General features: G+C 40.3%; 1 protein-coding gene across 3 annotated transcripts; it reads left to right on the top strand.

Moving 5' to 3' along the window:
- Positions 1–436: 436 nt before the first annotated feature.
- LOC101743361 (ADP-ribosylation factor-like protein 6) lies at positions 437–6,594 on the top strand. 3 transcript variants are annotated; one of them, XM_038018236.2, is made up of 5 exons: positions 437–669; positions 2,510–2,694; positions 3,325–3,453; positions 5,196–5,324; positions 6,039–6,382. In XM_038018236.2, the coding sequence occupies exons 2-5, from the start codon at positions 2,517–2,519 to the stop codon at positions 6,170–6,172; spliced, it is 570 nt and encodes a 189-aa protein (XP_037874164.1). In that variant the 5' UTR covers positions 437–669; positions 2,510–2,516; the 3' UTR covers positions 6,173–6,382. The 3 variants fall into 3 exon arrangements, with proteins under 3 accessions (XP_037874164.1, XP_062530219.1, XP_037874163.1); XM_062674235.1 differs by lacking the exon at positions 437–669 and adding an exon at positions 1,474–1,682 and having other exon boundaries at positions 2,517–2,694; positions 6,039–6,594; XM_038018235.2 differs by lacking the exon at positions 437–669 and adding an exon at positions 1,474–1,682.
- Positions 6,595–16,596: the final 10,002 nt, after the last annotated feature.

Here is a 16,596-nt window from a genome sequence, read left to right as displayed (position 1 = left end):
ACTTTCACAGATATTAAACAGTTAATAAACCACCGTTATTACACATTTAAACCTGAAGAAACACTAAATAGACAAAATAAAACAAATCACACAACTTCACTCCTCGCGTTCCCGCCAAAAAAGTCTGAGGCGTGAACTTTTTTAAGAGATTTTATGACCTGGTAACTAAGACCTTTAAGTCATGTCTTATTTTACTTTATATTCTTAATTTTATGAAAAATGATAATATGGAGTGAAATGAAATGAAGATGATTAATTTGAGACATTAATCAACTGGGATGAAATTTAATGAAATGAAATGATATGGGATGAAATCTAATCGCAGTAAAATGGTGGTCATTTACTGAGATTTATGAGGCGTGAACAATTAGCGGTTGACCATAGATTATACACTTAATATATTGCGGTTGACGTTGACAGTTTTTGACATCTGCCAGTAGACAACATGGATAATAAATTCATTTAAATCAGCTGACGTTTGACGGTCATTAGGTGGACACAATATTGGCTTCTTTTTCCAAAATAGTAACCCACAAGCGTGTGTAATTTTAGTTTATTTTCATTATTGTAAATGTTGAAGTATCATAAAAATGTTCTACTCTAGCTCATTTTTTCCACGTGAACGAAGGCACACAAGCTTGAAAACCCCCCTTACTGTACCACCCTTAGGTACAGTACCACCACCTCATAAAAGGTGGTTAATGCCATGAATTTCAGCAGCACCAGAGCCACATGCATTTCGCTACCTTTTTATTTTATTTTATTTCTAGATGTTTGGACGAGCTCACAGCCCATTAATTATAATTATAATTTCGTGGGTTTGATTTTTATTACTTTATGTTATTCCTTCACCGTGGAAGACAATCGTGAATATTAGAAAAAAATAAAACTTGCCTGTGGGATTCAAATACCGTTACATCGCTAGATACGAATGCATTGGACATCTTTTCTTTTAGGCCAGGACGACGACTTCGATTGTTTAGAAAATAAAGCCTCCAACGGCCTGAACATTTCAACATTTCCCACAGTGCAGTATTCACTGGGATGAAAACTATTAGTACTACAGTTAAATAGCTATTACCTAAAGCAATTCAATGAGATTTAAAAACAATCCTTTTAGTTTAACCGAGCTATACATTATAATCACAGTCAGGCATACTTTACATACTTTTCAGGCATACATTACTGGTGGTAGGACCTATTGTGAGTCCGCACGGGTGGGTACCACTGCCCTGCCTATTTCTGCCGTGAAGCAGTGATGCGTTTCGGTTTGAAGGGTGGGGCAGCCGTTGTAACTATACTGAGACCTTAGAACTTATGTCTCAAGGTGGGTGGCGCATTTGCGTTGTAGATGTCTATGGGCTCCAGTAACCACTTAACACCAGGTGGGCTGTGAGCTCGTCCACCCATCTAAGCAATAATAAAAAAAAAGCATAAGTACGTCACGTAACGTTGTTTGCATTTCGTTACCATGACAACTGAAAAACGTTATAGCAGAGTTAGTTGAATTATCAACGAAACATTAGTCTAAATTATATTAACAGTATTTTGTTCAAGACATTTCTGTTAAATTAATCTATGCGTACTTTCTTGGCAATTATGTGAAAAACTCGTTAAGATTCGTTATATGGACTTAAATTAACTTAATTTTCTTCGTGGCCTTTGGGAGACAATCAATTGAGGTATGTTTTGTGTTGAAAACAATTCAAACAGGAACATGATGCTAAAAACTAAAGTACTACATAAGTAGGTACATCGATTATCTGGTTGTAGGTAATGTTAATTAAGCAAATAATTAAATTATTTTAACACCCAAAAAGGCATTTGTAATTTTGATGATAAACATGCTATGAATGTGTTTTTTGTGTTGAAATCGCAATGTCCGGATATTTGGATCTTGTCAATAACGGCGTTTTGGTTTTTTGTTTTGTAATGTTATTTAATCAATAGCGATTAGGAGCGGGGTGAGAATTTCACTTTAAGTATTAAGATAAAAAAAGAAAGTGCCGAAGATACGAATCTTATTTATTATTTTTTGTTGATTAACTAGTTAGGTGAACCACCTGCTGTGTCTGCTGTTAAATAGTTGCAAGATTCCGCCACAATGTCAATGCCTCCGCCCACCTTAAAGCATAAACGATCAAAGTCTCAATTATAATCCATTAAATCTATTCCAGCCTTCAAAACTAAATGCAGGATTGATTTGTGGAATAAATAGATAGGATTGAAGTACTTACCAGATTGTCTTAAACAAATACCAGTAAAAGATAGACCACTCTCTCTCTCTCTTCGATCGGTCCCTTACTGCTGAGGATCGTGACTCCGTTTGATCCCGTCAACCAGCTGTCTCCATCGATCCCGTTTTGTAGCCTGGTGGAGTACCTCGCTGACAGGTACCCTCAGTTCCTCTGCTATTTGGTCCGACCATCGTTTGAGACCTCTACCCCTAGGCCCTTTTCCCTCTATTTTATCTTTTATAGACTTCAAACTGTAATAGTTTGCTTGACAGTTTCCAGATGGGTCTGCTGGATAAGCTCTCGACATGGCTCGGCAAAGGTCGCATGGAAGTAACTGTTCTGGTGCTGGGCTTGGACAACAGCGGGAAGAGTACGATGCTGAACACCTTGCGCCCTCCTGAGCAAAGAGCGCAGCATTTAATGCCAACCGTTGCACAGAACCATGATAGTTTTCAAAGTATATAGTTCCTATATCTGGTTAACTTATTCTAGCGTATGATCACGGTTTTCCGTTAACTATAATTCATAGGGCAGATATTCTTTGTTCGTAGTTGGGTATGGATACGTGAGATGTAACGAAATGCGGTACCTACTTATTATAGAAATCACGGAGTGAATTCGCGAAGGTTTGTGATAAGGCGACTTTTCTATGCCCTTACCACCAGTTTTATGCGGAAGTTTTTATTAACTCGCTGTCTTGGATGATCTAGTCAAGTCTTGAAGCTCAGAATTAGTTAACAAAATGAAATGTGCGAAAAATGGGGCTTAGCCAACAGTGAGTGTGGGATATAGCGCATATCTTCACGTACTAGTTAAACATGTCATTTCCAACACTCCAAACTAGGATTTAGAATTTGCTAGTATGCTACCGAGGACTGGAAAGAATTCGCACGCCGACTTCAAGAACCAAATCAAGACATCATTGGATCAAATTCATCTTTTTAGGCGAATATCATGGATTCCATACACTTTTGTTTAAAGTCGAAGAATCCAGTTTTTTGAACAAAGATGTATACGAGTATCATCACTTCGCGAGGCAATTATGTTCATTTTTGTGTAGCAAATTATCTGACAATGTTTTTCGAAGGTGGCGGAGTTAGTTTCACGGCTTGGGATGTGTCGGGGGCGCCGCGGCACCGCGCGCTGTGGGAGAGACATTACCGTCGAGCGCACGCCGTCATATTCGTCGTGGACTCCGCCGATCATCTTAGATTGGGTACGGAAATTACCTTTTGAAACCGTAGTTGGAGTTTGGTTTCGGTTGATACAACCCAAAAAAGGATAAAGTACCAGTTATATCGAGTGATGCGATCATGCCGGGTTTCAGATCCCACAGTCAGAGATGGAAAAAAATTTGTTACGCGCTGGGGTTCGAGATAAATAAAATTTTACCAAAGTACAACTTAAAAAAAACTGTATTCAACATTTAAAACACTTAAACACTTTAAAACACTCAAAGTAACAGAAATCGACGTAATTATTACAGTACGTCGCATAGGGCACCGGTGTCCTACACGGCAGTCAAAGGGTTAAAACTCTCAATTCGCTTGTTCCGCTTCGCTTCAGGTGATCCGTTCGCTGTTTCGCTTCGAGTAGTTCCGATTACTGACTGAGTGCGTGCCATCTCTAGAACGCTTTTATAGCCTATACCTCATCCCTAGAATTATTGGAAATATTCCCACATCTCTAGTAGTAGTTTCCGCTATCTGATAATAGATGACGTTGTAATGTTGTACTTTGGGAGGTGTTAAAGGAAAACGTCGTGTTTAATTATCATCTTAATCCTAGTTTACAATTATGAAGAAGCCTATGTTTTTGGGTAGTCCGCCTTATTAGGGAGACATACGAGATTACACCTATTAATTATTATTATGTTATATACTAAATGCTATACTAATACTAAGCTATGCTATGCTATAATATACCTATATAAGTATACACACTTCAGCGTTATTCTTACCGGCGTAACAATATGATAATACGTACTTGCCGCGTGCTCACGAAGTATGTCGTGTCATCATCACCCATAGTCGTCCACTGCTGGACATAGGCCTCTCCCAATCCACACCACTGAGCCCGGTCTTTGGCTCTCCTCGTCCACTTCTGGCTGGCCACCGTTCGGAGGTCATCGCACCAGCTAGCCAGAGGGCGTCCCACGCGGTTTCCACTCTCTAATAAATTTAAACTCGCAATGTTGTAAATATGATATGATACTGATGGTACAGTTTAATTTAAGCTTTCATAAATGTTTACCAATGTCGAGCATATTGTTGCTTCAAAGCATGCTTAAGTTTTGTCTAAAGTTTGGCACCGCCGTTACAGAATCTAAACGGCGCCGCGGCGATTTCATGTTGCGTCGATGTCTATGGGCTTCAGTAACTAGTTAACGATAGATGGGCTGTACGCATTAAAAATAAATAAGAAAAAATGATTTTATTGTTAAAAAAAACCGTGGGGTGCCTGGTATCAGTAGTTATAAATATTTTATGAACAGATATGAGTAGAAGGGTTATTTGATAATACGTGTATCCTGAAAAGCACCCCACGCTTTTTTTACAATAAAATCATTTTTTCTTACACTATTTTTAATTCAAGTTTATTATTAAAATTTATCTATTTTTAGTTGGATTTTCTATAAAAGCGTATTTTGTTAGTTTTTTTAAACTATTATTTATTTTTCATTTTTTAGTTGAATTTAATTTTTTTCAATTCTTTTTTTTTATATTGAATTGTCATCGGTCCTAAATAAGTATACCAAATTTCAAGTTAATCCGACGTTTTGAAGGGGTTCAAAATCATGTTCAAAGATTCCGTTACAAACATACATACGTCTGAAGCTAATAATAAAAGCGTAATTAAGAATGCTTGCTTTTTCATTCTCTCACGGATATGTAGTATGTTTGTCTCTTTTGGTGTCGCTGGTGTCTTTTAAGTATTCAATTGAGAAACTACTTCCAGTGGTAGCTCGCGAGGAGCTGGAGCTCATGCTGGCTCATCCGGACATGTGCGGTCGGCGCATTCCCTTACTGGTGTTCGCGAATAAATGCGACGCGCCGCACGCACTCGCACCCATGCAGATTGCTGCAGGTTAGAAAGAGAACGAAACAACGAAAATTCTTGTTTGGTAATTTTAGAAGCTTTACTTACTGGTGCTCGCGAATAAATTCGACGCGCCGCACGCACTCGCACCCATGCAGATTGCTGCAGGTTAGAAAGAGAACGAAACAACGAAAATTCTTGTTTGGTAATTTTAGAAGCTTTACTTACTGGTGCTCGCGAATAAATGCGACGCGCCGCACGCACTCGCACCCATGCAGATTGCTGCAGGTTAGAAAGAGAACGAAACAACGAATAATTCTGTTTGGTAATTTTAGAAGCTTTATCGGTAAACGAGGATATTTATTTCATCACCAGTGTTGATCGTGACGAGAATGACATTAATCATGAGCTAAGCATAAAGTATCGAGTTTTTTTTTGTATTGCTTAGGTTTGTGGACGAGCTCACGGCCCACCTGGTGTTAAATGGTTATCGGAGCCCATAGACATCTACAACGTAAATGCCGCAACCCACCTTGAGATATAACTTGTGAGGTCTCAGTATAGTTACAACGGCTGTCCCGCCTTTCAAACCGAAACGCATTACTGCTTCACGGCAGGAATAACCGGGGTGGTGGTACCTACCCGTGCGGACTCACAAGAGGTCCTACCACCAGTATCGTTGGGGGCGCATTCCGACCCGCCGCCGTACCGGATGAAGGTGATTTTACTTGCCGCAGCAAAAGTGTTAAGGTCTGCTTACAGTTTTAGGTCTAGAGCGTATCACGGACAAGCCGTGGCACGTGTGCGCGTCCATTGCGCTCTCCGGGGCTGGACTGGCGGACGGCGTGGCGTGGCTCGCCAGACAGATCCGCGACGCACATCTGCCCAAAAGTTAGGCTCGACAAGGATGTACGAGCTAGTCACAGAAAAACTACTTCGAACGCCATCAAAAGCAAAAAGCTTCAGGAGTGCTAGCTCAAAGAATTTGTTTCTATTAATTGAATTATTGTGCATAATACCGTAACGAGTGTGTACTTTTCTAGGATACTACACCGCTTTTGTTGATAAAACCTTAAACTTTTTAATAAAATAATTAATCGAAAAAAGGTTTCTCATTTGCACCCTGTGTGTAAGGTGCCAATGTAATAGACATTTCTACAGTAAATGCGCCACCTTGAGATATAACTTCTAAGGTCTCAAGTATAGTTACAATGGCTGCCTCACCCCTCAAACCGAAACGCATTACTGCTTCACGGCAGAAATAGGTGGGGTGGTGGTACCTACCTGTGCGAACTCACAAGAGGCCCTACCACCAGTAAAATTTAAGTAGTTGTGGCGGGTAGCCATCATACAACGCAAGATAATTGACAGATGCCTGAATCTCGCTTACGACATTTTCAAGATAAAAGCGCATATATACAAGTTCCGAACAACAACATTTGGACCGTCGGTCTACCGAGCAATATCATCCGCTCGGTGGAAGATCTTCCCTTGTCGTATATTCCTACAACTGGTGACCTGCGACGAGATGTAAACACGCAACCTTCTGATTCATCATCAGCGCATCAAGAACTTCGGCTACCACAATCCCCGCATTCTCGCAGATAAAAGCAAGTCATCGACAGTCGTCCCACAGCAAGCCAGCATCGCAGCCTCAACAGGACCATCGCAGCCGACTCACCGCGCTTCCTGGCCCTACGGCACGCACCTACACTGCCTCATCGCGCAGCATTCAAGCTCAGTCTCGACTCACCGCAGACTTCGAGCAGCACTGGCGACAATCACGCAGCATTCAAGCTCAGTTTCGACTCACCGCAAACTTCGAGCAGCACTGGCCCTTGCAAGCTAATCTCAGCACGGACAACATTAACTAAAAATGACACGACCTCCAGTCTCGGAGGGGAGTGATGTGGCGGGTAGCCATCATACAACGCAAGATAATTGACAGATGCCTGAATCTCGCTTACGACATTTTCAAGATAAAAGCGCATATATACAAGTTCCGAACAACAACATTTGGACCGTCGGTCTACCGAGCAATATCATCCGCTCGGTGGAAGATCTTCCTTTCGTCGTTAAGACTCCCAAAGTAGTTATAGCGCTTTTTTAACGATGGTTATAGGGACGGTTTTTTTTAGTTTTAATTACTTTAACTCAGAAATAAGTGCTTGTTATAGTCTTTGAATTGAAACAAGAATGTGGCGCGCCTTATGGTGGTTGGATATCAGTTATGCGCGGGCACACCTAAGCTACTCCCTAATGCTTTGCCTCTTTTCATAAAACATTTGAGGAAAGACATGTAACATTTAACAGAAGTGAACATTCGTTTACAGTAGATGGAGAATGTAACTTAGTTCAATGGTTTTTTTCTTTTTTATTGCCTTTGTAGGCAGACGAGCATACGGCCCACCTGATGGTAAGTGGTCACTGTCGCTCATGGACGTCAGCAATGCCAGCGGCAGAGCCAAGCCGCTGCCTACCATAAAGTACTCTCCGCAAGACTCGTTTGAAGAAGGACATGTCATAGCGCTCGGAAAACACCGTATAGAAGAAATAAAGGAATTCTCACAAGTGTTACTCATTGACAAACGAACAGTGATGAAAGAGTGTAGTGGGATCAACTCTTTTCCAAACACCAGCTCACAGCCAAAACATTGGTCATCTAGTTTTGCTCACGATACCATGACCACTGGTTAAGATTAACTTGTAACGGGAGTCCAAATAAATTGCAACACTATTGTCGCTACTCCTAACGTGGTTGGAATCGCTTTTTAATGAGATCAAGACCTACTTGGTGCTAAGTGTTTACCGGAGCTCATAGCATCGACGATGTTAATGGCGTCACCCACCTCCAGACATAGCGAGACATAGTGTATAGCACAACTTCGTGGTAGGACTAGGCAGGGTGGTGGTATATCATTCATTTGCGTAATTACTGGTGGAAGGACCTATTGTGATTCCGCGCGGATAGATACCACCATCCTGCCTATTTCTGTCGTGCAGCATTAATGCGTTTCGGCTTGAAGGGCGGGGCAGCCGTTGTAACTATACCGAGACCTTAGAATTTATATCTCAAGGTGGGTGGCGCATTTACGTCGTAGATGTCTATGTGCTCCAGTAACCGCTTAACACCAGGTGGGCTGTGAGCTCGTCCACCAATCTAAGCAAAAAAAATATCTCTGTGGGTTTTTGTAAGGTAGTCTAACACCAGTAAAATTGCAGAGGATCACAGATTAATAGATGGATAGTATACGCTGTTTTGACGTATTCCGACTATTGAGAACTGTTAAAAGTTAAAACAGTCATAACAAAACACATCTATGTGTGTTACTAGAACAGCGATGTCGTATTAATCTCCATTTCTCTCGTTACGCCCTCCTTACCGAAGGCACGAGGGCTGGTTAATTGTTTGAAACGTTATCGAGTCTGTCGGTAATGCGGCGTCGTATTCCACAGGCATAAAGTTCTAGTGTAGGAAAGATTTAGTACAGCAAACAACTACTGTATGTTTTATTGAGAACTAGCTGACCCGGCAGTTCCGTCCGACGGGGGACACATCAAAGGAAAAACAAAATTGTTTGTTTTTATATAATTCCGAGCATTTTCGTATTTATCCTTATACCTTTTAAACCTTCTCTGGACTTCCACTAATAATTGAAGACCAAAATTAGCCAAATCGGTCCCGCCGTTCCCGAGTTTTAGCGAGACTAACGAACAGCGATTCATTTTTATATAATAATATATAGATAGATATTAAATTTGTTTGGGCTGAATGTTGTGTAAAGGATTAATGAAGCTCACAGGGAACACAACGATGTTAAAGCCAACAACGATTCAATTGTTAGTAATTTCAAAGGGAGCACAATAGGGACTATTCCAAAAAGAAATTGATAGTTTGATTAAGCCAGTCTAGCTATGGGTGTATTATCAGTTATAGAACAACTCAGCCTACGCAATGCAACGTCAAAACTGAATAAATTTGAATTAAAGGAAAAATTTCGTAGAAGTTAACTCGGTCTCAATGATAAGACGGCCGGTGCAGCCCACTGAGTTTCTCGCCGGATCTTCCCAGTGGGTCGCGTTTCCGATCCGGTGGTAGATTCTGCGAAGCACTGCTCTTGCTAGGGCCAGTGTTAGCAACGCCTCCTGGTTTGCGCCCCGAGAGCTCACCTACACGGTAGGGTTACGCTGATATAGCCTTTTTTTTTTTTTTTTTTTTATTGCTTAGATGGGTGGACGAGCTCACAGCCCACCTGGTGTTAAGTGGTTACTGGAGCCCATAGACATCCACAACGTAAATGCGCCACCCACCTTGAGATACAAGTTCTAAGGTCTCAAGTATAGTTACAACGGCTGCCCCACCCTTCAAACCGAAACGCATTACTGCTTCACGGCAGAAATAGGCAGGGTGGTGGTACCTACCCGTGCGGACTCACAAGAGGTCCTACCACCAGTAATTACGCAAATTATAATTTTGCGGGTTTGATTTTTATTGCACGATGTTATTCCTTCACCATGGAAGTCAATCGTGAACATTTGTTGAGTACGTATTTCATTAGAAAAATTGGTACCCGCCTGCGGGATACGAACATCGGTGCAACGCATCTTAGATACGAATGCACCGGACGTCTTATCCTTTCCTCTCAAAGCTATCAGTTTAGGCAGGAAAATAAGGCCGGTGCATTCGAATCAAGCGATGCACTGTGGTGGTGTTCAAACCCCGCGGGCAGGTACCAATTTTTCTAATAGAATATAGCTTTCGATAGAGCTCGAAATGCTCAATAACAAATTAATGTTAAGTAAACAGGATTTGAATATTGAGAAAGTCCGATACCTACCTATCAAAGAGAGCACTGACCTGGAAATTGTCTAGCAAAAGGAAGAGAGGCCGCCCCAGAAGAACTTGGCGGCGCTCGGTGGAGCAGGAGTTAGGTCTCTTGGGCATGACTTGTGAGGAGATAGAACAGAATGCCCAAGACCGATGTAAATGGAAGCATTTGATTCGAGCCCTACACCCCAGCAGAAGGTAATAGGAAAGAATGATGATGATGATGATGAAACAGGGTTTTCTTTGGCCCGAGACTCTACCCTTTCAACTGTACAAAGTACAGAATCAGAGTGATTTGCATGTTCCATATGTTGATTTATGTTACTACATAATATTGTTGAGTTGCTTTCATTTTATTAAACTGTGGTTGCACGCTGAAAGGGCTGACCACAGTCGTTAACTCAGATAACTAACCCTTCGCCACTTCACTTTGGTATATGCAAATCCATTCATATACGCGTAGTGTAATGGGAGTACTCTTCACCCAGTGGCTTCGGTCTTGATTGGTAAGAGTTCTAACGAGACGAGCTCACAGCTCACCTGTTGTTAAGTGATTACTGGAGCCCATAGACATCTACAACGCGCCAAATGCGCCATCCACCTTGAGATATAAGTTCTAAGGTCTCAAGTAAGTTACAACGGCTGCCCCACCCTTCAAACCGAAACGCATTACTGCTTCACGGCAGAAATAGGCAGGATGATTTTGTCGTATACAAAAATTTGTAAAATCTTTTTTCGCTGAACACACGGAAAAAAAAACGTGACGAAATTTACATGTTTTTACGTCCATGTAAGCTTACTAAAAATACAAAATAAATAATTTAAAAAAAACAAGAGCATGCTAATTTTGTGTACACTTTGAGTGGGCCGTATTTTAAAAGTCCTATTCAAATAGGATTCATATATTAACATAAGTTAACGGTACCAGTACGGCTTAGTCAGTACTTGAGTTATTTTGAGTAGGTACTTACAGACACACAAAAAACAAATTTGAATTATTCGTCATTTGTATTGTCTGCCGACTGACATGTCATTTACATTGTTAAAATAATTAGAGGTCCCGCAGTAGTCGAAATTCGACTATAATTAATTGGAATTGTAAGTTTGTACACTATTATGATTGTATTTTATACTTCTATAATCATAAATTTCGCCAAGACTACACTATAAAAAAATATTAATAAAGACAAACAATATTTAATCTACTCGCAATTTTACCACAGACGTCAAGAACAAAAGTTTGACAATAAATAGTATGTATGCGTGTGTGCGTCAAATACATGGTATGTAGTGTGCGTAATGTTTTCTTTATTGATTTAATGTATCTTATAAGCATTATTTAAAAAAAAATAGCATTGTGTACTTCTTCTCTATATTCTCTATAAGTGTGAAAAATTTCATACTCCTTTGTCCGCGCAATTTTCGTAAAAAGGGATACAAAGTTTTTGCTTCACGTATTAATATATAGATTTTAGTTAGGTTGTTGTTACCACCAAGTTATTTCTTTCGTAAAGGAAAACTGGAAATTAGCGAGAAAGCGATTCGTGATTTAGGCAGGTGACATATCCATTCGTATTTCGCTCGTGAGATATCAATACATTTGAACGTTGAGGGTGAAAATATGCCATAGCTCTGACTGCCAACGGGATCCTAATTGATGTCCATCCTCTTCCCAGTTAAAGTCAGTTTGCTTATAAAATATATTTAGAATCCGAGTTCTGTATGTACATTTATTTAACTCTTATGTATTTCCGGTAAAGGATAAGACGTCCGGTGGATTCGTGTTGAGCGATGCACCGGTGTTCGAATCCCAGGCGGATACCAATTTTTCTAATGAAATACGTACTGAAGAAAGTTCACGATTGAGTAATTACTGGTGGTAGGACGTCTTGTGAGTCCCCACGGGTAAGTACTACCACCTGCCTGTTTTTGCCGTGAAGCAGTAATGCGTTTCGGTGTGAAGGGTGGGGCAGCCGTTTTAACAATACTAAGTGAGAGACTTACAAGTCATGTCTCAAAGGTGGGCGGTGGCGTTTACGTTGGTAGATATCTATGGGCTTCGGTAAACACTTAACACCAGGTGGGCGTGTGTGTTATAACGTGTCTGTGTCTGAGGGTGCCCCTGGTATGCCGATGTTACATGAGGCCCAGTCGCGTCACTCCCCAAAAGGTGGTCTATGGGTCGAGAGACACGGGGTTGAGTCGCACCACTTCTAGACACGTCACAACCGGTAGACAACCGGTGAACAGGAGACTCTGTGAGGAGGATCTCAGGGCGCCACCACTTACCGTTCTGGGAGACTCACGCCAATAAATGAAACAATTACAATATATATTACACTTGAGTTTATTAACTACACATGAATACAGATTTAATGGTTTTAATTGTTCACACAGATTGAATTTAGTGGTAAGGTGTCCTTGATTAAATGTGTGTCGGTAAGTATACCGAACACACGAGAAAGTATTTAATGTAAGTGAGATTAAATTAACAATATTATAAACAATGACGGTATCACCAGTATGGTTCACAAAATGACGATGAACGTTCACTGGCTTGCTTCCCCGCAACTGGGGTTGCTGGATCCGAGCCAGGATGTGTATGCAGGTGTGTTTTTTGTTTTACGGTAGTCAAGCACTTTCTTGGATCGCCTAGCCAGAGCACCTCGCTTCCGGCAGCGTCCACGCAGAAAGGTACCTACTGTGGGATCTCGAAGGTGATAATAAAGTCACACTCCGCACCCTAACTGATGTACATGTAATGTACCAGTTATTAGGACCTACACGACAAGACAAAGTGGTGTTAACTTCTATTTAGATAAAGGTTGTGGACACAGTGTGGAGAATAAATTATGAAACACTTACCCTGGTTGAATAAAAATACACCAAGGAACTGTTAAATTGACTTTGGTAAATACTTAATAAAACTTGCACTGCAGCTCGAGAGATGTTGATTGAAAAAGGGTTCGGACAAAGTGACTTGTCCTTTTATACGAATTGTCTTACGGTTTTCGAATGTTCCGCCTATAGTGCTGTGACAATCTCACCCTCGAACCACAGACAAGATAGTACAGTCATGCCATGCAGTGTCGAATAAGTGCACTAAGCAGTGTTTCATAATTATATATTTCCCCACACTGCGCCACGTATACGCTAGAGGGCGTTAATTTAAAAACAAAAAAACAATTTCAATTTTTCTAGCGTTGCAGTTTGTCCGCCCATTTCAGCAATAAAAAAAAGTTTTTCATCGTTAAGCGGCTTATAAAAAATATAATAACTAAAATGTATTCTTAAAAGGAGTCCCCTTTGGAAAAGTTCCGAAGATACTGAAGATACTGGCAGCGTTCCCCCTTTGAATAGCTAGACTAATGCTTTGTCCGAGGTAGCTATCAGTTCTTCGGTCTCCTGTGATGTCGACTAACCTTTTTGCTTTTTCCTTAAAAAGCCTTATAGCGCTAGGACCCCAAGGACCAAGGGTCTCGACACCGAATGGGACAAAAACATATTCCGAGCCTAGACCCCTGTATTTTTATTCTTTAGCTTTTTCAGCCTCTTCACAGGTTGCATCCCGTACCATTTATTTTAGAGATTAATAAAACGAATTGGAGTTATACTATTAAAATAGTTTTAGCACATCGTGAAGCGCTATTTTCATGCTTGTTACGATACGAGCGTTCCACACACATGTATTAAAAGCTTGCTTCTGTGCGGTATAAACCCTTCTGATAACGTAGAGCGACACTAACCTGTTGCGGATGCCCCATTCCTTCATAAAAACGTTCTATAGTTAGTGATACAGCGTGTTGTTAGCCCCTCAACCAAATAAATAAATATATTTCGCTTAAAGAAAAAAGTGCGCATGCAGCTTAGTGCACGTGAAAGAATTGAAACTTCTTTTGCAGTGTGTAATATTCGGGTTTGCTTCAATGTTCATTCTTAAATCAAATTTCTCTCGTAATACGGAATGCCGTGTATAAGAGAAACAACCCTTTCACCAGTTATAATATATATTTAAATTTATAATAGGAAATCTTTTTTTTTTTTAAATCCTTCATTAAAAAGAAAATATTATTATAAGATAGTTAATATGCTACTGCCATCTACAGGAGCAATGAGAAACTAACAAAAAGCCATGTAATGACCGATGCCCGTAAACAGATTGTGTATAAGAGAAACGACCAAGTTCGCTTTCTCCCTCTCTCCTAGGTGGAGTAGTTTTTTTTAATTTTTTTTATTGCTAGATGAGTGGACGAGCTCACAGCCCACCTGGTGTTAAGTGGTTACTGGAGCCCATAGACATCTACAACGTAAATGCGCCACTCACCTTGAGATATAAGTTCTAAGGTCTCAATTATAGTTACAACGGTTGCCCCACCCTTCAAACCGAAACGCATTACTGCTTCACGGCAGAAATAGACAGGGTGGTGGTACCTACCCGTGCGGACTCACAAGAGGTCCTACCACCAGTAATTACGCAAATTATAATTTTGCGGGTTTCATTTTTATTAAACGATGTTATTCCTTCACCGTGGAAATCAATCGTGAACATTTGTTGAGTACGTATTTCATTAGAAAAATTGGTACCCGCCTGCGGGATACGAACATCGGTGCATCGCTCAACACGAATGCACCGGACGTCTTATCCGTTAGGCCACGAGGACTTCTTCGCGATACGCTCTGTCTATTTTCTCACTCTCGCTTGTCCTAATTTGTATGTTTTCTCTCTAGCCGTAACGAATCTGTCGTGGGTTAAATTTTACTCTCAACGTGCCTAAAGGCGTTTCACTCAAACACATGCTTTAAAAGCCAGCATTTTATTTTTGTTTTGATTTTCTTATTATCTTGGTCAGAATTTAAGATCAATGCATAAAATAATTGTATTGTCGTCGGTATTGATAAGTATGTAAGTTATCAAGATAATCGGATGTCTTGAGGTCTATGAAAATTATGTTAAAAGATTAAGTACAAAGGCTTAAGTAGATTAGCTGACGCTGTACAGCAATTTGAGCGCAATGAAAAGCCAGAAAGGTCTTAAAAAGTATTTATATCCATTGATGTCGTAAATAAAGTTAATATACTAAAATCTTAATGTAAAAATCATTGAATATTTCTTACTTACGTATATTGGATAACAAGTTCTATGTCACATGACTAATACAAACGATAATATTGTCAAATTAACTGACCTCTTAAGTACATAATATTTTAAAGCCTAATTATTAAGATAGCGGTCCCCCAGTAGTCGAAATTCGACTATAATTAATTGAAATTATAAGTTTGAACATTATTAGAGTTCTATTGTCAAAGACTAATTTCTATAATCACAAATTTCGCCAAGACTACACTATAGACAAATAATATTAAAGATAAACAATATTAGCCTATTCTCAATTTGACCACAGACTTTAAGCAATAACAAGAGTTGACAGTAAACAAAGAGTGTATGTCAAATGTGTGTGTGTGTGTCAAATACACGGTAGTGTGTGTAATTTTTTTTTAATGACTGCTTTTACTAATCCGTAATTTAAAAAAAAAAACGAATTTTGCACTCCTCTATATTCTCTATAAGTGTGGGAAATTTCATACGCAATTTTCGTAAAAAGGAGTACATAGTTTTTGCTTCGCGTATTAATATATAGATGCCTGGTGAAAAGAGGAGGGTTGAGTAGAGCTGGACATTCCTACCGTAAAACGTCAACGCCGAGCACTGGGCGGCGGGAAATAGCCCAGCCCCCGGATACAACCAGAGACCCGGAGCGGGACCAGTTTGCCGTGAAGGACTAAATCCCTTCGAAATACTGATGTGGAAGGACGTGGGAACCCACCACAATTACATCCCAAGAGAGTCATGGACAGAGAAACATTTAAACTGTTTCAAGGCCATGACCACGACCCTCAGTAATGAGGAAAACGACGCAAGGAGGAGGAGCCTGGTGACTCATCATGATGGGAGTGTAAATGAAAATCCATTTTGCATCCGATCTCACGTATTTTCTCCGTAGCTTCCGAAATTCTAAGTATCCATACTTACTGCTTGTTGCCGCGAAGTATTTTAAAATGTCTAATCAAGAAAGAGCGTAGCCAACAAGCTACGAGAAATCGACCTTGTGTATCCAGTGCCAAGAGCTTATTTTGCCCAATTTATTATTTCTTACAACACTTCCGATCATCCAGAGCCGTCGCAATACGTCTTACTTTTCCATTCAACGTGTCTATTCATATTTATGACTATTTTTACGTGACGCTTGCTTGTCGCCACTAATATTTAGATATTTTTATAGGAAAATCAACACAGATACTTAGAACCCGTTGACTGCCGTGTAGGTCACCGGTGTCCTACGCGGCGCACTGAAGTAATTATGTCGACATCTGTTACGAAGCGTCTGGATTGCCTTCTTTTGTTAATACGATTTTATTAGCTTCAGACGTATGTATGTATGTTTGTAACGTTCTAACCTTATCACCGAACGTTTTAATAGTTCCAGCCGTGAA

The sequence above is a fragment of the Bombyx mori genome, chromosome 20 (assembly GCF_030269925.1).
Source record: "Bombyx mori chromosome 20, ASM3026992v2".
In the NCBI taxonomy this organism is placed as follows: Eukaryota; Metazoa; Arthropoda; class Insecta; order Lepidoptera; family Bombycidae; genus Bombyx; species Bombyx mori.
Note: the sequence above shows the minus strand (reverse complement) of the source record. Positions and strands in the feature narration are given on the sequence as shown.